General features: G+C 46.9%; 1 protein-coding gene across 8 annotated transcripts in view; it reads right to left on the reverse strand.

The window, feature by feature from the left end:
- Window positions 1-24950, reverse strand: part of slc25a21 (solute carrier family 25 member 21) — a 788318-nt gene that overhangs the window by 52468 nt on the left and 710900 nt on the right. For all 8 annotated transcript variants that reach the window (XM_078562809.1, XM_078562804.1, XM_078562808.1 and 5 more), the window contains one exon: window positions 4725-4832. In XM_078562809.1, coding sequence (XP_078418935.1) covers window positions 4725-4832 — 108 coding nt within the window. The remainder of the gene's footprint in view (window positions 1-4724; window positions 4833-24950) is intronic.

The raw sequence follows: 24950 nt of genomic DNA on the forward strand, positions 1-24950 counted from the left end.
TCTCACCTCACCTCGGGAGTTGAACTCTTTTGTCCATGTTTGAACGAAAACTGTAATGAGGTCAGGAGCTGAGTGGCCCTGGTGCAACCCAAACTGGGCGTCAGTGAGCAGGTTATTACTAAGCAAGTGCCACTGTTGATAAACCCTACCATTAGTTTACTGATGATGGGGCGGTAATTGGCCAGGTTGGATTTGTCCTGCTTTTTGTATACAGGACATACCTGGGCAATTTTCCACATTGCTGGGTAGATGCCAGTGTTGTAGCTGTACTGGAACAGCTTGGCTAGGGGCGTGGCAAGTTCTGGAGCACAAGTCTTCAGTACTGTTGCTGGAATATTGTCAGGGCCCTTAGCCTTTGCAATATCCATTACCTTCAGCCGTTTCTTGCTATCATGTGGAGTGAATCGAATTGGCTGAAGACTGGCATCTGTGATGTAGGGGACCTCCAGAGCAGGCAGAGATGGATCATCCATTTGGCACTTCTGTCTGAAGATTGTTGCAAATGCTTCAGCTTTATCTTTTGTACTGATGTGCTGGACTCCCCCATCATTGAGGATAGGGATATTTGTGGAGACTCCTCCTTCAGTGAGTTGTTCAATTGTCCACCATCATTCATGACTGGATGTGGCAGCACTGCAGAGCTTAGATCTGATCCATTGGTTGTGGGATTGCTTCGATTTGTCTATCACTTGCTGCTTATGCTGTTTGGCACATAAGTAGTCCTATGTTATAGCTTCACCAGGTTGACACCTCATTTTTAGGTATGCCTGGTGCTGCTCCTGACATATCCTCCTGCACTTTTCATTGAACCACGGTTGATCCCCTGGCTTGATGGTAATGGTAGAGTGGGGGATATGCCAGGCCATGAGGTTACAGATTGTCTTTGAGTACAATTCTGCTGCAGCTGATGGCTGACAGCGCCTCATGGATGCAGTCTTGAGTTGCTAGATCTGTTCGAAATCTATCCCATTTAGCACTGTGGTAGTGCCACACAACACGATGGAGAGTATCCTCAATGTGAAGGCGGGACTTCGTCTCCACAACGACTGTGCGGTGGTCACTCCTACTGATACTGTCATGGACAAATGCATCTGTGGCAGGCAAGTTGGTGAGGATGAGGTCAAGTATGTTTTTCCCTCTTGTTGGATCCCTCACCACCTGCCACAGACCAAGTCTAGCAGCTAGGGCCAGGATTTTTACCTAGTTGGGGGCATGTGGTGGGCGGGTCCGGGAGTAGTCACGAAGCCAACCACCACCCGCGATCAGGCACCGGCATCAATTTCATGTTGGCTGTCCAATTAATGGCCAGCCAGCGTGAAACGCGCATTGCAGCGCTTAGCGCTGCCAGGGTGGGGTGGGAGGAGGGCGAGCGTGGAAGTTCACACATGTATGCAAGTGCGTGCAGTGAAAGCTCCCTGAGGCACAGAGCTGCCTCAGGGAGCTGAAGATTTATAACATTAAAAATAAAGAAGTTAGCTATGTTAAAAACTTGTCCCCTCATGTGACACATGAGCAGGGGCAAGTTATGACCCCATTTTAAAAATCTTTATTAAATTTTTAATTGCTGTTGGAAATCTCATCCCGCCCATGGATAAGGTTTCCTAACTAATCCAAAGGCTGCTTGGTCTTTTCGTCTCCCCGCCAACCGTAAGGTTGGACGGGCAGCGAAAATTTTCATTCAGTTCGAACTTTAATAGTCTTAATTGCGCTGCCAGCTCCCGCATGCGCCCACCAACCGAAAAATCGCGCAAGTCATCGGGCGTCATTTTATACTCAAGCAGGTCAGGTACGCGTCCGCCCACTCAGTGCAAATTTCTGCCCTATGACCTTTAGGACTCAGCCAGCTCAGTCAGTAGTGGTGCTACCGAGCCACTCTTGGTGATGGAGACTGAAGTCCCCCAGCCAGAGTACTTTCTGCACCCTTGCCACCCTCAGTGCTTCCTCCAAGTGGTTTTCAATATGGAGGAGCACTGATTCAACAGCTAAGGAAGGGCGGTACATGGTAATCAGCAGGAAGTTTCCTTGCCCATGTTTGAACTGATATCATGAGACTTCATGGGGTCTAGAGTCGATGTTGAGGATTCCCAGGTCAATCCCCTCCAGACTGTATATCACTGTGCCACCACCTCTGTCCTGCCAGTGGGACAGAACATACCCAGGGATGATGATGGTGGTGTCTGGGATATTATCTGTAAGGTATGATTCCATGAGGATGACTACGCCAGGCTGTTGCTTGACTAGTCTTGTGAGACAGCTCTCCCAATTTTGGCACTTGCCCCCAGATGTTAGGAAGGAGGATTTTGCAGGGTTGACAGGGCTGAGTTTGCCGTTGTCATTTGCAATGCCTAGGTCGATGCCTGGTGGTCCATTTGGCTTTATTCCTTCTTTGTGACTTTGCAGCAATTTTATACAACTGAGTGGCTTGCTAGGCCATTTCAGAAGGCATTTAGGAGTCAACCACATTGCTGTGGGTCTGGAGTCACATGTAGGCCACACCAGGTAAGGGTGGTAGATTTCCTTTCCTAAAAGGCATTATCGAACCAGATGGGTTTTTACATCAATCGGTAATGGTTTCATGGTCATCATTAGTCTTTTAATTCCAGATTATTATTGAATTCAATTCCACCATCTGCTGTGGTGAGATTCAAACCCAGGTCCCCAGAGCATTCCCTGGGTCTCTAGATTACTAGTCCAGTGACAATACCACTATGCCATCGCGTCCCCTAGAGGCAAAGCAAGTCTATAAAAGATAAGATTAGCAGCTAACATAAAAGGGAATACAAAAGGCCCATAAATAGTAAAAGGGGGGTGAAAGTAGGATTCAAGCTGGTTCAGAACCAAAAAAGGGATTTACAAATGGAGGCAGGCTGAGGTACTGGGCGGAATTTTACGGCGGGGATAGGGCTGTAAAATGCAGCAAGCTGTTCAAAAGTCCATTGACTTCAGCAGGACTGGGAAATCCCACCAGCGGGAGGGGCCCTAAAATTCTGCCCACTAACTGACTACTTTGCCTCCATCTTTACCAAGGGAGAAGACACTGCTAAAGTCATAGTTAAAGAGGAGAATATTGAGACACTGGAAGGGTTAGAAATTGATCAAGAGGAGGTATTGGAAAGGCTGGCTGTAAGTAAAGTTGGTAAATCACCAGGACTGGATGAGATGCACCAAGGATTCCAACCACAGTCACTTGGAGAAAGTAGGCTTAATTAAGGAAAGCCAGCATGGATCTGTTAACAGCAAATCATGTTTAACTAGTTTGATTGAGTCTTTCGATCAAGTAACAGCGAGGGCTGATGAGGGTAATGCAGTAGATGTGGCTTGATAAAGAGCCACATAACAGGGTTGTTAGCAAAGTTGAAGCCCATGGAATAAAAGGGACAGTATAAGCACGGAAACAAAGGTTGGTTGTTTTACAGATAACAGAGAACAGTAGTGAACGTTCGTTTTACGGACTGGAGAAAGGTATATAGATGGATTCCCCAGGGGTCAGTATTAGGACCACTGTTTTTCTTAATATATATACATAATGATCTAGACATGGGTATGCAGGGCACCATTTCAAAATTTGGTAATGAGACAAAACCTGGAAGTATTGTGAACTGTGAGGAGGATAGTGATAGACTGCAAGAGGCCTCGGATAGGCTGGCGGAATGGCCAGCCAGATGGATGAAATGCAATTCAGAGAAGTGTGAAGTGACGCACTTTAGTAGGAAGATTGAGGAAAGGTAATATAAAATAAAGGGTACAATTGTAAAGGGGATGCAAAAGCAGAGGGACTTGGTGGTACATATGCACAAATTGTTGAAGGCTTCAGAGCAGTTTGAGAAAGTGGTTAATAAGGCATACGAGATCATGGGCTTTATAAATAGAGGCATTGAGTCCAAAAACAAGGAAGTTATGGTGAACTTTTATAAAATACTAGTTTGGCCTCAACTGTGAGTATTGGGCAGAATTTTACAGCCCTGTCCCGGTGTGGGTGGGGCTGGGGCCGGATAAAGCAGCGAACCATTTAAATGTTCGTTGATTTCAATGGGACCGCAAGATCTTACCGGCGGGAGGGGCTGGAAAATTCTGGCCATTGTGTGCAATTCTGGCCACCACACTTTAGGAAGAATGTGAAGGCTTTGGAGAGGGTACAGAAAAGATTCATGAAAATGGTTCCAGAGACAAGAGACTTCAGTTATATTGATAGATTAGTGAACCTGGGATTGTTCTCTTTAGAGAAGAGAAGGTTGAGAGGAGATTTGACAGAGGTGTTCAAAATCCTGAGGAGAAGGACAGGGTAGGATGTGAGAAACTGTTCCCATTGGCAGATTACACCAATTTAAGGTGACCAGCAAAAGAGTCAAGAGGTGAAATGAGGAAATTATTTTTTATACACATGGTGGTTAGGTAACTTCCAAAAGGGAATTAGATAATTATCTGAAGAGAAAAATTTACAAGGCTACAGGGGAAAGGCAAAGGATGGGACTATCCAAGTTGCTCTTACAGAGAACTGACACTGACACTGCCACGAGAAGCTGAATGGTCTCCTTCTGTGCTGTAACCATTCTATTATTCTATGATTCTAACAGGCAGAGAACTGGCTTGTTGCACAAAACATAGCAGGATAGTACTGCTAACTTATATTGTAGATCTTTATATGTCACATGCAGTACTGTAAAGTATGGTAATAAAATGGGTGACACTGTTATAAAACACAAAAGAATTAAAATCGCACCAACCTCTGAAAAAGAATTTCGTTGAGCTTGTAAGCTAACCTTGACCACTTCAAAAGGGTTGACAACAACTGCTTCTGTGAGTCCAGATCCCAGTCCAGCAACTGTAAAAATCTAAAGAATTATCAACCAATACATTAGTAAGAAATACTATGAAATAGTCTTTTGAAATTGAGAAGGAATCCCTTTAAAAGGTGTTAGCTTTGGTTTTGGTTCAGCGCTGGTACTTTTGTTCAGATGGTCATGGGTTCAAGCCCCATTACAGAATCTTGAGCACATTGTCACGGATAAAATTTACATATTTCCTTTTACAACCCATGATCAGTACGTTTGTATGTAAGAGGTGTGTGTTTTCTAACCCTCAGAGTGAGCGTCCCAATTGAATAATTCCAGCAGCAAGCTTTTAGTGAGTTTGAAATGATCACATGCTTACCCTGAATTTAATGCAATATTTCACTCTCTTCTCTCACACACTTTCTCACACACAAAAATTGAAAAAAGTAATGTTAGAGCTTATAATTATCTCAGGCCTGTAGTTTCTTAGATGCAGTTGATGTTTTAAAATTGAAGTGATGGTCTTGTAAAGTGAGAGATTCTCAGCAGTCTGTGAGGTTTCTTGTAGCTGAATTTCTAGGAGGTTGGCTCTCAAGTGAACTTTAACTGGAACAGGTTGGGGAGTCCTTCTCTCAGGTAGGATCTCTCACTTTCAAGATAATGCTGTTAATTACCTTGGTTGCTTGCTGATTTGCTGCTTCATTTTAAGTTCGATGGCTTTTAGTGGAACTTTCTGTCTGCAAGTAGCTTCTTGTTGGTTTTTAAAAGAAGACAACAAAATGGTTCCCTCATCATGTGACATCCACAAGTTCAAAGTCCTTTTTTCAAACAAAGGGAGGTGTGTATATTGATTTCAATGATCCTGTGTTATAGTTTGATAACTTGGGATTCACCTAGTCTAGTTTGGATGAGGCCTAGTTTAGATGAGGGAAACCATCATAATACAACGGAGACTTTATAGAATCCCTTCACATCCATCTTACACACATTGAACTTCTATGTCACCTTTTGCCCAGGGTGAAACAGAGAGTCAGGTCGGCTGGAATTCTATAGTTTTTTTGTGTTGATCCATCTTTAAACAAAGGGATAACTGAAGTCCCCGGATGGCTGTGAATGTCCATATTTAATCAGGTATTCACTTGAGACTTAGAACTGTCTGAATTTCAAAATGCCAAAGGTCACATGGTTTGTTACAGCCATTTTAATAGTCTGTCTGTGTCCAGTTTAAAAGTATTGACTGAAAGTTCATTATACACGAGGACATGACAGCATAATCCAGGCAGACACTTTATTACCGCACTGATAGGGCACTGCACTGTTGAATGTGCTGTCTTTTGGATGAAACATCTCTCAGGTAGACATAAAAGATCTCATGGCACTATCTGAAGAGCAGTAATGTTCTGCCAGTGCCCTGGTCAACATTTCTCCTTCAACTGACACCCCAAAACAGATGGTTTGGTCATTTGTTTAATTGCTTTGTGGGACCTTGTTATGTGTATTTCCTTCATTTGCCAAATATTTAATTGGCTGTCCAGCACCTTGGGGTATCCTGAGGTCATCAGAGATGTTATATAAACGCAAGCTCTTTCTGTTTAGTCATGAAACTCCGTAAAAAGGTAATATTCCATATAATCCAATTCGGTTCTTCAAGACTGTGCAGATCCAACATCTCTAACCTTTCTCATAGTTCATTCTCTTTCATGCTGGATTGTTCTTTCTGCCCTTCTCTGCAGCTCTAGGGCATGTGTGCCCTTTTTGTGGGTGTGGTGTCACTGCACAGCAACCTGAATAGGAGGAACAGGTGTGATGGGATGGGGCTCTTTGCATATGCAAAAAGCGACTGAATGTCTGTTTCCACCTCCCCTTTGCAAAATTGGACTTCCCTAAATGCTGCCAGCACCAGGTGAGCTACATTCAAGAAAATGTGTACATGTAGCCTAGCCAGCAGTCTTCAAAGGGGCTGGAATCACCAAAAAAAACTTAAAGAGTAGCGTGGAGCAAAGAGGTGCAGAATTGTGCTTCCTGGCTCTGCTGCAGTGCCGAAGACCATTGCCGGTTCTCCCTCAGCTACTTCTTGATTGTCTTGCACCATCTCAATCACTTCCCCCATTTTCCTGATTGCTCATTCTTCTCCCAATGGCATTTCTACCTCTCATTCATTTCCCCCTCTCTCTCAGAATCTACCAAGGGGCGCAATGCAGAAACCCAACATTGAAATGCTTTTCATTGATGAGCTGTCTGGAGTGACCCAGTTTGTGTCTACAGTTTACTGGTAAATGAGGCTCAGGATCCAATACAAAATGGGCCTTGGGCCTACCCATTCTAGAGCAGGGATTTTTCCCTGCACTCAGTTACCCCTGGCTGACCAGCGTGAATCAATTTTAGTCTCTTGCCTCTACAACTTAATTTAGGAAACCAACTACCTTTGGTTTCTTGAAATTGCATCTGAACCTACCTCTTTTTTTTACATGGAACCCATGATCTCAATAACTCCACATAGGTCCCTCATTCTGCTATTATGTACCAATACAAATAACTGTTATTCATCTTGTGCATACCTGAACCTTACCATTTTAAATATCTCAAGCACATTCCTCAATGAGAAGAATGCCAAATTGTTGAGTTGTTTCCTCATTATTTCATCAACTCCCTTATCATCATACAAACTAACTTTATACCTCTATTTCAGAGCATCCACAAGGGGTATGGATTTTAAAACATCTTTCATAGGTTTGTTCTTGGGAAATCTACGTATTGCTTATTCACAGTTGCCCTTAGAGCATTAACGCTTAACTACATAGAACGAGTTTTGGTGTATTGGAACTAAGCACTAGGATGAAATACTCTAAAGTTGTGAATGTTTTAAGGGAAAATAAAACACTTAGGGGAGAATTTTCCCCATGTCGGGCGGCCGAGCGCGGACCCGATCGCTGCTTGCGATCAGGTCCACACCGCCATTTTACGCGGGCAGGCCAATTAAGGTCCACCCAGCGTATTTCTTGACTCCCAAGGATAGCGAGAGTGGGCAGGCGGCAACGGGAGTGCACTGACCGCCGGGTCCAATAGCGACCCTGCGGCCTGCTTAAATGAAGCGCTGGCAGCCTTTGTGAGGCTGCTCACAATTGCCGGTAGAAGAGCTCAGAGGGTTTCTGGTGAGCGGGCAAGTCTGGAAGGTAGGGCAGCGGGGCAGCAGGGCAGAGGCCTCCCCACCTGACCAAATGTGCGTGTGGGGAGGTGGCCGAGCGCATGAGCTCCCATGATGTAGTGCGATGCACATGGGTCCAGTGCCGCAAAAGATTCAACAACCTCCTGCACTTGGGAAGGGTGAGAACCATGTTGGCTGAGGTCACTTAATGCAGCCGTCAGCCTTTCCCCCCAAGGCGCCCCCCCACTCCCAACAACTCTGGGTACAGTTACAGCACTGAATCCTTCACGGCATGTTTCCCTCGCTGGGTGGTCCAGCAGATATTGCCAATGCCTAGTTGACCCTGTGGGTTTTGCTGAGATGGGTTCTGCACCCGCAGCATGTGTGACACTGACACCCAGAGTATAGAATCGGGGGGAAACTCAAGGCTTAGTGCTGGAATAGCGAAGCATGTCAAAGTCAGGGTGCTAACATGCTGGGAGGGGAGATCCAGGTGGTGAGGCACCAATCCATCTGCTGCCTTTGGCGTTCCATGTGCTTGTGCCTCCTTGCTTTGCAAGGTTACACCTTGTGCTGCCAAATGTGATGGAGGCAGCATTTGGGCAATGGTGGGGGGTCAGCCCTGGCATGTTTGTGTGAGTGTGTGACAGCTGGGGTGTAATGCAGAACTAGAGCCCTGCAATGTCCCACTCTGGTTGGGGTGGCAGGGATGTGATGGGAATCCAGGTACAGGCTGGACTAATCAATGCTCTTCTCTCCTTTTCAGGAGAAGACTGCACACAATTCCGCCGAGTGGATGCGGATTGGCGGAGGCCAGGCCCAGTTGGCCACCTTGATTCCTTTTGAACAGCAGGCCATGGATCTGGAGAGGCACCATGCGCCCAGGTCCACCGGTGGCGGTGAGGCTGGGGTGCCACAGGGAGGTATGCGCACTGAGGTCATCATGTGTGTCCTGGCAGCCATGGCACTGCTGAATGCTCAGTTATTGAAGTTTGTATCATGGGATGAGCATTGATTATGGAAGGATGAGTGCATGATGATCCGGGGGGGTGGTATGCAAATTGACATTGTCTCCACTTTAACTAATCAAATGTCCTTGTTCTTCCTTTCAGCATCACCGGAGCAGGGCCAGAAGGAGGAGGCAGAGGGGCCACCTCTCACACCTGAGGGCCCAGAGCATATTGACTTGCCAGCATCACGCTATCTCTGCCAGGCAGGCACCAGTGCAGATACTAGCACCTCGGTGGGAATTACATCTTCGACTAGTGTTCCAGGGCACAGCAGTGAGGGCACTTCACACTTGCTTGAGGTGTGGGCGGAGAAAGACAGTGCCCAGGGTGCCGGCAGTCGGAGGACCGCTGGGGATCAGGTACATGCTCGGTCAGTGGCTGATGATGTGCCTCTGGAGTCGTCCATGAGGCAGCGAACGCTGAAAGTGCAGCAGGGTGTGCGGGGCGATCTAGCAGAGATACATGAGACTATGTGTGGCATGGTGCCCGTGCTGGAGGAGTCCAAGCAGAGCATCACTGATGCATTGAGCCTCATGGCGAACGCCATGCTTCCTCCACGGAGAGAGTGGTGACTCTCATGGAGAGGCTCATGCAGGAGACCAATCAGAGCCTCCTGGGGTTGCGCTCGGGCCTGCAGCACTCACAGCGGCATTGACCTCAGCTGGTCAGTGCCAGTGTGGGAGACGGTCTGGGCACCGAGTATCCCAGCTCGGTGCCGATCCATCTACGGTGAGCGGGGAGATCCGATGCGACCTCACGTCGGCGCAACAGCTGCCTGTCCTCTCTGCGGGCTCCTCTCAGGGCGCTCCGGATGAAGGCAGCAGCTCCTCCACACTTCTGACAGTGACCGTGGCATCCGATGAGGCTGCAGCAACTGGGGAGATGCCAGTTCTGGAACTGGCCGCTCCCTCCCAGGCGGGGCCAGCAAAGACTCCACGGGCCAGAGGACAGCAGTCAAGGCCATCGAGGCCAATAGGACAGCAGAGAGAGCAGGCTGTCTCAGATGCCAGAGCCAGCGAGGGGACAGCACCTAGACGTAGCACCCGCAAACGTAAATTTAAGGCACATTAAGCACACCACGGGTTTCTCACTGGTGCTTTTATGTTGCCCCACTATGAGTTCATTAAGACTTGGTGTGATGTGCAACAGCTTTTTTTTTGGTTTCTGAAGTTCAATTTGTTATATCATAATATTTTGATATGTGAGCGTGCCTCAGGGTGATTCCTTACTTCTGCAGGTGGACGGGAGCCCACGTTGTTATGCATGAGTTGTTTGACATTGAGCTTTATTGACAAGGGCCTTAATTAATGTTCCTATCCAGGCAGATTTTGTACTCAGGTATCGAGTATGGAGCCTGCAGCCCTGGCGTTTGTTGGAGGTTATCTGTGGTGGACTAGCTGAGGGTTCTTTGGATTAAAGCCTCCCGGGTGTCCCTGCCTCCCTGGAGTATGCTCGGGTCAGCGTCTATCCCCTCAGTGTTCCCCTGTGCGTGCTCATCCTCGGACTCACTGCTGGACTCATCGTGTGCACCCGGAGCAACTGCGTCTACGTCTTCCTCATCCACTGCGTCGCCCCTTTCCAGCGCCAGATTGTGGGGAGCACAGCATACAACCACTATCAGCGACACGCGATCTGGGGGGTATTGGAGTGCGCCCCCTGAACAGTCCAGGCATCGGAAGTGCATCTTGAGAAGACTGATGGTTCTCTCCACCACAGCCCTTGTGGTGGCTATTATACCTCTGCTCAGCCTCTGTTCTTGGATGGCGGAGAGGCGTCATGAGCCATCTTTTGAGGGGATAGCCCTTGTCACCCAGTAGCCATCCATCCAGCCGGGCTGGAGCACTGAACAGCCTCGACACCTGGGACTGTTTGAGTATGTAAGTGTCGTGGGAGCTGCCTGGGTACCTTGCACAGACTTGCAGAATCTGCATCCTGTGATCACACACTATCTGCACGTTCATGGAGTGGAAGCCCTTCCTGTTGATGAAGGCACTGGGCTCACCTGCTGACACCTTGATGGCCACATCTGTGTAGTCTATTGCCCCTGGACACGGAGGAAGCCAGCAATCGCTGCAAAGCCTCTACTCACTCTGTCTGACTGGCCTCGTCCCAGCGGTAGTGGATGAAAGTCAATGCATGCCTGAACAGAGCATCTGTCACCTGCTTGACACAAGAGTGGACAGCTGACTGGAAGACACCGCAAAGATCACCCACCGACCCCTGGAAAAATCCGGAGGCATAGAAGTTGAGGGCAGCTGTGACCTTCAGCGCCACTGGCATGGGGTGCCCACCCACACAGTTGGTGCAGATCTCAGGGTCTATCATTTGACAAATGGAGGTGACTGTCTCCCTTGAGAGACAGAGCCTCCTTCCGCACTGCACCTCAGACATATTGAGGTAACTGCTTCGCCACCTGTAAACCCTGGCAGCAGGATAGCGGCGTCTTCTGTGGCCCCTTCCGCCTTGCACTTCCTGTCAGCCCTGCGCCCCTTGTGCCTACGTCTCTCCTTCCAAAGGTGGCTCCCCTGGAGGCTGAATGTGGACTCCTGGCCTCCTCCCACTTCTGGCCTTCCCTTCCTCCTCAGAGGACATACCTCCAGTGGATAGCACAACTCCCAATCCCAGGCTAAAGGAAGGCTTCCTGAAACCTGCAGGCCCCAAAAATGATCTTTACTGTAGAGTCCTGACCTGAAGGCGGTTACTCCTGTCCAAGCAGCTGTATGATTTTTGAAGTATTCCTGCTCACACAGGCAAGTAGCAGTAACTTTCACAATTAAATTTCTAACAGGTACCACTTGCAACCCCACTCACCCCTCTTATCCCGCCCGTGGATGAGGTTTATACAAATGTCTCCTACCCGCCTGCCCATTGCGCCCGTGCGACGTCCTGAAGATCGCATGGGCCCTGAAAAATTGTAGTCAATTGCTGCCTCAAGGGCCTTAAATACCTGATTAATTAATGGTGGGCGCGCATCCAAGAACATCGTGTGCCTGCCCACCTAAATATCGCGATGGCGTGCCGTGATGCCGGGACGCTCGCCCAACACCACTGTGCGTCCATTTGCAGGGCCCTCTCCCGCACAACAATGAGAAAATTCTGGCCTAAAAAAATATGGAGTAATGTACACTTAAGCTTCCATCCTTGGATGACTCAAAGAACATGAAATTAGTTACTTTTGGTGATACTTTTCATGCCACTCTTCCTGATAGGTATTTGAATGCAGCTGGTTTCATAATATTTTTGGTGGGCAAAAATGGAAAATGTTGCCCTTTAGCCTGGAAAGTTAAGAAAATAAAAAGGGTTGCTAAAAGTAGTTTAGCTGCGGAAACATTGGCAAACCTCCTGAAATCTATAGAAGGCACCTACATCTGCAGGATGTGTTTCTTTAACAAGGGACAATCACCCTCCTGCACCCAGCTGTGGTAAGTCAAGCAGTCTTTTCTCTCTGCTGACCACACAGAACTTCTGTCTGTCTGTGATATTCATTGATTTGTAGGGAGGTCGGTAGCCTCATCTCAGAAATTGCTTCCTCTGCCCTCTTCCCCACGGCAATGTGAAACAAATTAACCTTGCATCCAAATAGAAATGCTAATTAGCTATCTTTGATCCCAACTCCTTTGCATCTTAGAATTAAATGGACAGTTTACAGTACAACTGTTTACAACCCGGTACCTTCAACACCTTTCTGGGACTTTCAGAGACTCAGAGTCTACTCATTGCAAACCCAGACTGCTTCCATTGTCTCCAAACATCGATACCTTGCACCTTCTCCTTAGCAAAACCATCTAAGCCTTCCTTTATAAAGTAAGGTTAAGTGGATACAGGAGAGGGGTTGCAGAATTGCGAGCTATACATTTGTAATGTCGCACTTTGCAAATAAATCTAAAATTGAGTAAAAATTGACTTCTGGTTTCCTCCTTCACCAACTGGCTGCCAGAGTTTAACATGCCAGACATCACAGCCACCATCATAGCATTTTTTTACTGATAGTCACCCACAGATTTTAATGCTTTACTGTTACACATAATATAACATAAAAATAACAAGCATAAATATAGTAAGTTTCTTTGACAATTCTTATTCTTTACTGTATCCATACATTTAACTTATTGTGTGTACTTATTGATGTCCCATCCTCTCAATAACGTTTGTCAGAAAAATGTGAATGTGAGACCACATCATGGAGTGAGCTGGTAATGAAGTAAAGCAGGATAGAGTGGCAGTAAGGGCTTTTAATATGAAAATGAGTCAAGAGCAGAAATTCAATGCAGAGAAGGATGGAGAAGGATAAGTAGAGTAGCAGCTATTATTTGGAACAATAGAAGTTTCAAAGTAGAACAATCTAAACCTAAAGATTAGAGTATAGGAAGGTATGTGATGTGTCTTTCCTAAAAAAATGAGTTTCTAGCACCAGGTGTTGACTTGGGCAAACACGCCTATAGGCTTTTTTATATAAATTATTATACTTCATCTTAATCCTAAATTATGCAATAATCTGATTTCAGATTAACCCAATAAAATCAATTAAATGTTTTGGTTCATGTTTTGCTCATCCAGGCAAGATGGACTCTCAAGTTGTAAATTAAAAAAGAAAATTTATTTATAAGGAAAAAGTATACTTAACAACGCAAAATAGACTTTACAGTTTAAAACGAGTAATCAGGTCATTGAAGAGTAAGGTTGTCTTCCTGTTCCTTTGTTGACAGCAATTCTTTCAAATTCTGCCTTGGGAGCATCCAGTACACGACTAACTAGCAAAGATGTCACTCAAAGCCTTTACTTTTATTTCCAAAATTATAAATACCTCCTCTCCGACCATGTCTGTGTAATTTCATAATTGGTTAATTTAATTGTTGGTTTGTTTCATTTGGAGCTTGACTACCTACATACATCATCTCTCGAAAGGACAATGTTTCTTTTGCAGTGTCTTTTGTTATCTGACTTTGCACATTTGTCTATTGTCCATTTCGACATGGTTTTGCTGAGCTGAGCACAAAATATCTGATTTGATACTCATCCAAAGCAGAAATATTAAAACAGTGTTTAAACTTACAAGGTTTTAAACCCAGATTTAACATAACTACTCGATTAATTACTATTTTGTCAATTATAACTTAATTGAGGTACCCTATTTGGTCAATCATTTGTTTCCGGCTGGTTCCTAATTATGTAATAACTTTTTAAGACATGAGAGTGATTATAAAGTACAGAACACAAAATGGCTTATCTCAGCGTTAGCACAAAAAGGCACTTTGACCTTGTTAGCTTATTACAATGAATATAACATGAAATTAATCTAAAAATGGTTGAGTTACGCTAAAATCTAGCACTCAAGCTTACTTATACACCTATGGGAAGGGTTACTGAATCACTTTGCCTGAGCTCAAATTTTTAGAACATGAGAAGGAGACGGAGGGACTCCAGTACAATGTTTTTGGAGCACATGTTTGAGAGGGTGGTTAGACCAATGAGAGAAAAAGAGGAGAAAAAAATCAGTGACTATCCAAAGGCCAGAAAAACACGAGAGGTGAAGGTTAGAGAAGGAGCACCCAGGGCAACTGAGGCTCCTGATATTTGATGAAGCTTTAGTTTTCTGTAGAGTAAATGAAGACTCCAGGCAGGACCATCAAATAAATACCAATGGCAACTATAAATAAATATCAGCTCAGGAGGGGTGTGAGGTGGGGGTGCGGTAGCACAGGGAGATAAACAGCACACCTATAGAGCCAGATGTGACAGGGAATTTATGGTTATGAGGGCCAAGACAGTGTTATGCAGTGGAGACCAAAAGTCCCAGATGCTTTGTTGCCTTCCAAGTGTTAAGGTAAAAGACATATTGAATAGCCTGGAAAAGATTGTACAAGGAAGGGAGAACAGCCAGTTAATGTAATCTATTCAGGAGCCGATGACACATGTAAAGAAAAGCCTCCTAATTTCAATTTACACAAGCTAAAATTAGGAAGCAATCTCAGGAGTCAGGCTTGATAGGTGGCAATGTTAGGATTACTTCCCCTTCTACGCACTAGAAGAGAGAAGGAAAAGAAAACAATGTATGATTAAATGTGTGGTATCAGCAAGAAGGATCCCACTTTCTTGGGCATTGTCATGAGTTCTGGGTCAGTTGGCAAATATTCCACAAGAATAAGTTACATTCAGCTACAGTCAAACAGGCAGGTTTCTAAAGTACTAACAAAATGGTTAAATAGGGAAATGACAAAGTACTTGTAGCAGAAATATGGGGCAGAATTTTCTGCTTGACGTGCGAGGGGGCAGGCCCCATACATCAACGTGTAAAATTACGCGTGGTGACATCAGTCCCAACATCACCGTGCGCCATCGTGATATTTTGCTGGGCGGGCACGCGATGAAGTTCGACACGCACCCGCCATAAATTAACAGGCTAGTTAAGGCTCTTAACTCATCAATCGATGCCGATTTTCAGGCGCCCGTGTGATCTTCGGGTCGGAACAACGGGCAGGAGGGTAAGTGACATTTTAATAAAACTCATTCATGGGTGGGATAAGACGGCTCAGTGGGGTGGTCAATCCGGTCTGTGAGTATTTATTGCAGAAAGTTTTTTAAACTTGGCTGTGTGATCTGTAGCAGTTCAGAACGAATTCCAGCAGCTTTCTGCGTACTTTGAACCTTCAGCTCAGCACTCTGCAGACAGTAATTTTTATCGGGCCTGCAGCTTTCCGGAGGCCTCCCTTTAGCCTGGGTATGGGTTCTGACATGTCCACTGGAGGCAGCTCCTCTGAGGAGGAAGGGAGGGCTAGAATAAGGAGGAGGCCAGGAGTGCACAATCAGCCTCCAGGGGACCCACCTTTGGAAGTACATGCGCAGGCACAAGGGGCACAGGGCCAAGGGGTAGTCCAAGGTGGAAGGGGCCGCAGAAGACGCCACTATCCTGCTGCCAGGGTATACAGGCGGCGAAGCAGTTACCTCAATATGACTAAGGTGCAGTGCCAAAGGAGGCTCCGGGCTCCGACTGTCAAGGGAGACAGTCAACTACATCTGTCAGATGATTGGCCCTAAGATCTCTCCTAACTGGGCGGACACCCCATGCCAGTGGCTCTGAAGGTCACAGCTGCCCTCAACTTCTATGCCTCTGGCTTCTTCCAGGGCTCGGTGGGTGATCGTTGCGGTGTCTCCCAATCACCTGTGCACACTTCTGTCAAGCAGGTTACAGACGCTCTGTTCAGGTGTGCATTGACCTTCATCCACTTCCATTGAGACCAGCCAAGCCAGGCACAATGAGCCAGAGGCTTCGCGGCCATTGCTGGCTTCCCCCATGTCCAGGGTGCAATAGGCTGCACACATGTGGCCATCAAGGCGCCAGCAGCTAAGCCCGGTGCCTTCGTCAACAGGAAGGGCTTCCACTCCATGAACGTGCAGATAGTGTGTGATCACAGGATGCAGATTCTGCAAGTCTGTGCAAGGTACCCAGGCAGCTCCCACCACGCTTACATCCTCAGACACTCCCAGGTTCTGGGGCTCTTCAGTGCTCCGGCCCGGCTTGATGGCTGGCTGCTGGGTGATAAGGGCTATCCCCTCAGAAGGTGGCTCATGACGCCTCTCCGCCATCCAATATCAGAAGCTGAGCAGCGCTACAATAGGAGCCAGGCCTCCACAAGGGCTGTGGTGGAGAGAGCCATCGGTCGTCTCAAGATGCGCTTCCGATGCCTGGACCGCTCAGGGGGTGCACTCCAGTACCCCACAGATCGTGTCTCGGTGATAGTGGTTGCATGCTGCACTCTGCACAATCTTGCGCTGGAAAGGGGGGAATGCAGTGGACGATGAAGACGTTGACGCAGTGGCTGCAGCTGCACACAATGAGTCCAGCACTGATTCTGAGGATGAGGAAACACAGGGGAATGATGAGGGGCTAAACGCTGACCCGGGACTGCACCATGGAGGCAGGGACACCCTGGACACTTTAATCCAATGATCCTTCAGCTAGCTCCACACAAATGGATCAACAGGACCAGCCTTGCCTGGCGCTTCCATACTCGGCACTTAATTGCTAAATCTGCCACTTCTTCAGCTGCAACTAAGGGCTTTGGACATAAACCTCAATGTCCACTCAAACACTCATGCCATGTATCTAAAACATACAAATGCAGAACAAAGGAGCCACCCTCAGCCATGGTAACACATCAGGATTTAATTTTCACCATCATAAGGTCACACAAAGTCAAACCAAAACGTTTTTCAAGCATAAACAAATAATAATTCCCTAATCTAGGGCCAACACAAAAGCACCAGTGAGAAACCCGTGGTGTGCCTAAGGTGCCTTATGTTTACGTTTACGAGTGCTACGTCTTGGTGCCACCCCATCACTCGCAGTGGCATCTGAGACAGCCTGTTGACCCTGCTGTCCTGTTGGCCTCGATGACCTTGGCGGCCGTCCTCTGGCCCGTGAAGCCTGTGCTGGCCCCGCCTGAGAGGGATCTGCCAGGTCCACAGCTGGCATCTCCCCAGTAGCCTCAGCCTCACCCGATGAAGTGGTCACTGGGAGAGGGGCGGAGCAGCTGATGCCCTCATCCGGCGCGCCCTGAGAGGAGCCCGCAGATACGACAGGCAGCTGCTGCGCTGACATGAGGTCACCCCGGACCTCCCTGCTCACCGTCGATGGATGAGCAATGAGCTGGGAAGCTTGAAACCCACACCATCTCCCACACTGGCAATGACCAGCTGTGGCCACTGGCGTTGTGCGGGCTTGCAGGATCTGAGCATAACCCCAGGAGAAGCTGCTTGTTCTCCTGGAAGCCCCTCTCCACGAGAGTCGCCACTCTCTCCATGGAGGAAGCATGACGCTCTGCCATGAGGCTCATTGCATCACTGCTGCTCCGCGTAGACTCCTCCGCCACGGACACCAAGCGAAGCATAGTCTCATGTAACACTCCCAGATGCTCCCACACACCCGGCCGCATTTCCTGCAGCTGCTGCATCGCAGATGACTCCAGAGGCACATCAACAGGCACCGCATGAGCATGTACCTGGTCCCCTGCAGTCCTCCAGCTGCTGGCACCATCGGCATTCTCTGTCTCTGCCAGCTCCTCCAGCGATTGCGAAGTGCCCTCTCCACTGTGCCCCGGGGCACTAGCTGATGTTGCAATGCCCACTGATGTGTTAGTATCTGCGCTGGTGCCTGCCTCGCAGAAATGGTGTGATGCAGGTGACAGATCAGGGCCCTCAGGTGTGAGAGGGGGCATCTGGAATTCCTCCTGGTGGACAGGCTCTGATGATGCTGAAATTAACCACAAGGATAATGGATCAGTTAGCGTGCACACAGTGACACACTTCATCCCTTTCCTCCTGGCTCATTTTGCGCTCAACCTTCCAGAACCTATGGAGACGAATATTGGCGGGGTGGCAAATAGTCAGGAGGATACTCTAACATTACAGGTGGATACAGACAGTCAGATGACCTAAGGGACGCCAAATGGAATGTTATGTGGATAAGTGTGAGGTGATGCACTTGGGCAGGACAAACAAGGTACGAGGAATGGTAGGACCGTGGAAAGTAAGGAGGATCAGAGGGACCTTGCTGTGCATGTCAACAGGCCTGTTAAGGTAGAGGGACAGGTACATAAGGCGTTTAAGAAGGTAAATGCCATACTTGCCTTTATTAGCCGAGGAATAGAATATAGGAACAGGGAGATCATGTTTCAAGTGCAGAAAACGCTGCCTAGGCCACAGCTATAGTTCTGCGTGCAGTTGTGAAATGCGCTTCATGGGAGAAATGTGATTGGAGTGGAGAGAGTCCAGAGGTCGTTGACCAGGATGTTGGCTGGGCTAGAGAGTTTGACTTATGAGGAGACATAGCGTAGACTGGGGTTATTTCCCCTGGAGCAGAGGAGATTGAGGGGGGACATTATTGAAGTTTATAACATTATGAGGGGCATAGATAGGGTCGACATAAAGGAACTTTTCCCCTTGGCGGAGGGATGAGTAACCTGGTGGCATTGATTTAAGATAAGGGGCATGAAGTTGACAGGTGAGGTGATGAGCAACTTTTGCACACAGTAATGTGGGATGCACTGCCTGAAAGGGTGGTGGACACAGAAACCCTCCTAACATGTAATAAGCATTTGGATGTACAGTAGCGATGCCATGGCATACAAGGCCATGGGGCTAGTGGTCAGAAATGGGATAAGGCGACTTTGGAAAGTGCTTGCACGCGCATCTTCGAAGGGTCGAGGGACCTTTGTCTAAGACCCACCCCTCTGACTCTATCAGTCTGTGAATGAGCAATGTTGCTGCATTAATGATTCAAACAATCATCAGTGCTACGGATGGTGGGAAGACAGAGTTCCACCCAAGCACCTGTGGAGCTGGGCACATGGCGCCTCTCAAGCTCCAGGGCCTCCTGCTCGAAACGTCTTAAAATCATCAGCTGGGCATGGCCGCCTCCAGTCTGCAAACACTCATACACATTGTGTGCTTTTTTCTCCTGAAAAACAGAGAAGACCATTCATTGGGGCTAATCGCACATGGACTCTGCACGCACACATCGCACCCCAACCACAGTGGCCCATATCAGGCCTCCAGTGCCTCCTCTCCCCGCTACTGCTGCTCAGTCACACAAAGATAGTACGCCTGCTTCCAACTCCCCCACAATGGCCAGCTTGGACACATTCTGCATCCATCACTTTAGGAAACACACGGTCTTAGCTCCCATAGCAAGGAGGCGCAACTAGGTGCGGTGTTGAGGGCAGAAGCTGGTTCTTGGCCACGAGACCTTGAGGCTCCCCTTCCACATGAATAGGACAGGTGTTGGAGTTCTGAGTATGAGCCTAGCTGCATCTCCTGCAGGTTGCCCCCAGACTACTCATGTGCGACTAAGAGCAACACATGGTGCAGGGGAGAACTCATCTCCTCATGAACCGCTCAGGCTGATGTAAGCATGGTCACTATCTGCTTGCCCACCCAACGTACGAGAAATGCCCAACATGATTCCATGTAGTCACAACAGTAAGACTTGGGGAGTGGGGAAGGCCCTCAAAGGCTAAGGCTACCTGCTAGGTGAAATGCCCAATGCCAACATGGTCCCTCACCCTTCCAGAGTGCAACAAATTGTTGAAGCGCTTATGGCACTGGATCCAGGTGTGTCGCACCACGTCGCGGGAGCTCACCATCTCCGCCACCTCTTCCCAGGCACATTTGGTCATGTGGTGGGGGGCCTCCTCCTCCCATCCTGGGGGACCAACACCTCCCGTCGTGCTGCCACCTCCTCGAGGAGGGCAGCAAGGCATTCATCAGAAAAGCAAGGGGCACATTAGCCCCTCGCTGGCCTACCCTGCAGCCTGCCCCGCTCCTGTGGCAGACCCTGCAGCCTGCCCTGCTCCTTTGCCCTTCCCTCCAGTGTGCCCTGCTCAGCAGACACCCTGCGGTGTGACCTCGAAGTGGCTATTGTGAGCAGCCTACAGGAGGCTGCCAGGCCTTCCTTTCAACAGACTGGCGGGTCGCCATTGGACCCGGCGGTCTGTGCATGCCCACCGCCACCCGCACACTCCCACTATTCACAGGAGTCAGAAATGCGCTGGGCGGGCCTTAATTGGCCCGCCCACGCAAATTGGCGGCATGGACCCGATCGCGGGCACCGATTGGGTCTACACCCACCCACAGCCGCTCCTGCTCCACCCGGCCAACAGGCAGAAAATTCTGCCCATGGCGGTGAGGATGGAGAACCGGTGAGTAAAATAAAACAACCAGAATCATGAACATGAATGGAGAAATAAGTTCGACTAATGTGCAGCAGAAAACATGTTGGCAAAAGGGATATGGAGTAGAGGAATAAAATCAAATGGACGAATTATAAGCAGAAAAAAAACTGAAGTGAAGGTAGGAGACAGATAAAAAATATGGGAAAAGAAGTTGCGTTCAAAAATATTTAAGAAAGTTAAAATGAATGTATCACAATGTACAGAGTGTAGGAAATAAACTGTGGAAACTGGAAGCAATTATTGTACAGGAAGATCTAGACGACATTAACAGCAATCTGGCAATAAACTAGACAAGACTGAAAAATAAACATATTGTTACATAATGAACCAGATTTTGTTGTCAGTGGTAAATGAATGCAGTCAACCGTTCATTACACTTGCACACAGACTTTCTAAGGGTCTTTACACTGGAACCTACTGTAAATTACAGAGCCAAACAAGCTCGGCGCCCTCTACAGCATGTTTGGGGCCTGTGTGAACAGGGCAAGTGTCTGTATATTTCATTAACCAATCAGATTGAAGAATCATTAATAAGCAGTGCACAGTTTGAATCAAGAAGTGATAGAATATTTAATTCCAAGTCAAATCAGGACAAGCAAAATGAAATAAAGAGAGGGAACGAAAATTGGGATTAAGAGAGACGGAGGTCGAAGAGTCAGAAAGAACAAGTAAAACATATTGTTTTAATTTAAATTGCTTTTGAAATCGCCAACAATAATTAAAATCTGAAAGAATTAAACGGTACATTTGTAAAAGTTGATTTTCAGTGCCAAAGCAGTTGTCTGGCAGTAATTAAGACTTATTACATCATGAAAAAATGTATTTACACTGGAATTGAAATTCACAAACTATAACTTTTTTTGGTGAGTTGAATATGTACCTATCACATGGCTGGGTGAGAGGGGAAGAGGCACCTGGACCTCCTTTAAATGTGCCCCTTCTTCTTAGGGAGACAGGGAGGTGCCATAAGCTCATAAGACGTAGGGGCAGAAGTAGACCATTCAGCCCATCGAGACTGCTCCGCCACTCAATGAGATCATGGCTGATCTGACAATCCTCGACTTCACTTTCCTGCCTTTTCCTCATAACCCTTGATGCCCTTACTGATTAAAAATCTATCTATATTAGCCTTGAATATACTTAATGACCCAGCCTTTACAGCCCTCTCCGGTAAAGATTTCCAGAGATTCACTGCCCTCTGAGAGGAAATTCTTCCTCATCTCTGTTTTAAATGGGCACTCCCTTACTCTTGAGATTATTCTCTCTGGTCCTAGACTCTCCCACAAGGGGAAACAACCTCTCAGCATCTAGCCTGTCAAGCCCCCTAAGAATCTTATATGTCCCAATAAGGTCACCTCTCATTCTTTTAAACTCCAATGAGTACTGGCCCAACCTATCAACCTCTCATAAGAAAATCCCTCCATCCCCGGGATCAACCTAGTGAACCTTCTCTGGACTGCCTCCAGTGCCAGTATATGTTTCCTTAGATAAGTGGACCAAAACTGTTCACAGTATTCTAGGTGTGGTCTAAGTAGTGCCTTGTATAGTTTTAGCAAGACTTCCCTATTTTTATACTCCATTCCCTTTGAAATAAAGGCCAACATTCCATTTGCCTTCCCTATTACCTGTTGAACTTGTATGCTAGCTTTTTGGGATTCATGCACGAGGACCCCCAAATCCCTCTGTGCTGCAGCTTTCTTCACTCTTTCCCCATTTAAATAACATTCAACTCCTCTATTCTTCCAGCCAAAGTGCATAACCTCACACTTTCCCACATTATATTCCATCTGCCACATTTTTGCCCAGTCACCTAACCTGTCTATAGCCCTCTGTAGACTCTTTGTGTCATCCTCACCACTTGCCTTCCAACCTATTTTTGTGTCATCTGCAAACTTGGCAATAGTACATTCATTTTCCTCAACCAAGTCATTAATATATATTGTAAATAATTGTGGCCCCAGCACTGATCCCTGTGGTACTCCACTAGTTACAGGTTGCCATCCTGAAAATGCCCCGCCATATCCCAACTCTGTCTTCTATTAGTTAGCCAGTCCTCTATCTATGCTAATATACTACCCCCAACACCATGGGCTCTTATCTTATTAAGTAGCCTTATATGTGGTACCTTATCAAACGCTTTTTGGAAATCCAAATATATTACATCTACTGGTTCCCCTTTATCTATCCTGCTTGTTACCTCCTCAAAGAATCCTAATAAATTTGTCAGGCATGATTTCCCCTTCATGAAGCCATGCTGACTCTGCCATTGTGCACAGAAACAGAGAAGGAGTGCATGCCTTCCGCCCTGGGGGCTTCATCTCAGGACACCACCAGAGTAGGTGGACTCTCTTCATCCCTCTGCCTTTAACCTTATTGCCTCCAGCAGGTCAGGCCAAGGAGGATGCCCCTGTACCAGTGCAAGAGACCTAGGACCTCCAGAGGAAGCCTGCCACAATCATCAAAGGCAATGTGGCAGTGCACTGAGCAGACTGCCTCCTACTCAGCTGCTAATGTTGGGGTTGCACAAGGCTTAGTGGATGCAAGAGAAAGCCTAAGACTTTATGAGAGCACAAAGATAGCATGGGTGTGTTAAGAAAGTTCAATTTGTCACATGTAAATATTGCACATGCAAGGGATGTCAGGGACAGCCTCATACACACCCGATTTGGTAAGAGTGCGGTAGCTACATGAACATGTGAATATTGCATATTATGTTGCATTATGTTGTCATTGCTTAGTCAGAGAGCTAAATGTACTAACACGCGTTAAGGTTGATGATTACAGGGGGGTTAGGGAAACTTCCTTTATTGTGGAGAAAACAATTTTGTGTGTTTGCGTTCAATCTTTTTTGAATGCTCATCTTAGTGTCCAGTTTTGCACACACCATTCTGTGAGACATGGCTACACCTACAGGCTCAGCTGGCACTCCCAGTCAAGCAGATTGTCTAAGATACTCTCAAAGGGAATAATGGAACTGTTGTAGGTTCACTAAAGGCCCTAAAACAATGGTGCAACATCTGAATAAAAGCGAAATACTGCGGATACTGGAAATCTGAAACAAAAACAAAAATTGCTGGAAAAACTCAGCAGGCCTGACAGCATCTGTGGAGAGGAAGACAGAGTTAACATTTCGAGTCCGTATGACTCTTCATCAGAACTAAAGAGAAATAGAAATGTGGTGAAATATAAGCTATTTAAGGGGGGTGGGACAAGTGGAGCTGGATAGAGGGCCAGTTAGAGGTGGAGGCAAAGGAGAGATTGCCAAAGATGTGATAAACAAAAGGTCAAAGGGGTATTGATGGTGGTGATATTAGCTAAAGGATGTACTAATGGTGACATTAAGGGTAGAAAGCAGGATGAGCAAGTGACAGATGGCCCTAGTGGGGGTGGGGTGGGGGGAAGGGATCAAAATAGGCTAAAAGGTGGAGATAAAACAATGGATGGAAATACATTTTAAAAAATAATAATAGAAATAGGTCAGAAAAGAAAAAAAAATATATAAAAAAAATGGCTCCCCTCTTTTCCCATTCCTTGTTTGATTGTAAGAGAGTTTTTGATTTAAAAGGATGTACTTGCCAATTCTGTGAGTAATTTAACAGTTTATGCGCTGTGATGATAAAAGAACCAATCGGTCAGGTTTTCTTGAGTTTAACAAAGAAAGAAGTTAGTTTTATTGCACTTACACTGATCTAGGTAAAATAATAAAATACACATCAACTTTCACATACATACGCATGCTTGTGAGGACCCACACATACACAAATACAGCTAACAGAGGGAGGGAGGATAGGTTGATCAAATTAGAGACCACAAGTAAGAGGAATATACAGTCAGTGGCTCAGTGAATCTGCTGGTCAGACGATCCTTCAGTAGTCCTGATGCTTCAATTTAAAGTTGAGGCCAGTTAATTTGGTTGTTCCTCTGGAAACAGTGGTGCAAAACAGAATTTCTGCTTTAAAAGGTCTTTGTTCACCGAAGGTGCACCTCTGGTTGGTCTCGATCAGCAAACAGGGTTCGAAGTTTGGAGAGAGAGCAAGGCTCAACAGCTTCAGCTGCTTGTCCTCAGGTCATCAGCATCTCAGCATCAACTCTCTGCAAAAATGTCTTTTAACACACAAAATGGGTTTGTTGGTCGTGTGACCAGCCCTCTCCACTGTCAAGGGGGGGTGGGGAATCCAAGCAAGGCTGTTGTTTGTATATTCCAAAAGATAGCTTGATTAGCTCATGTCTGCAAAATTACCTTAGCCTGTCTCCTGGGCCAAGTGATTAGATTTAATGTCCCATCTACCACAGT

This window comes from Cetorhinus maximus, chromosome 18 (genome assembly GCF_964194155.1).
Source record: "Cetorhinus maximus chromosome 18, sCetMax3.hap1.1, whole genome shotgun sequence".
Taxonomy (NCBI): Eukaryota; Metazoa; Chordata; class Chondrichthyes; order Lamniformes; family Cetorhinidae; genus Cetorhinus; species Cetorhinus maximus.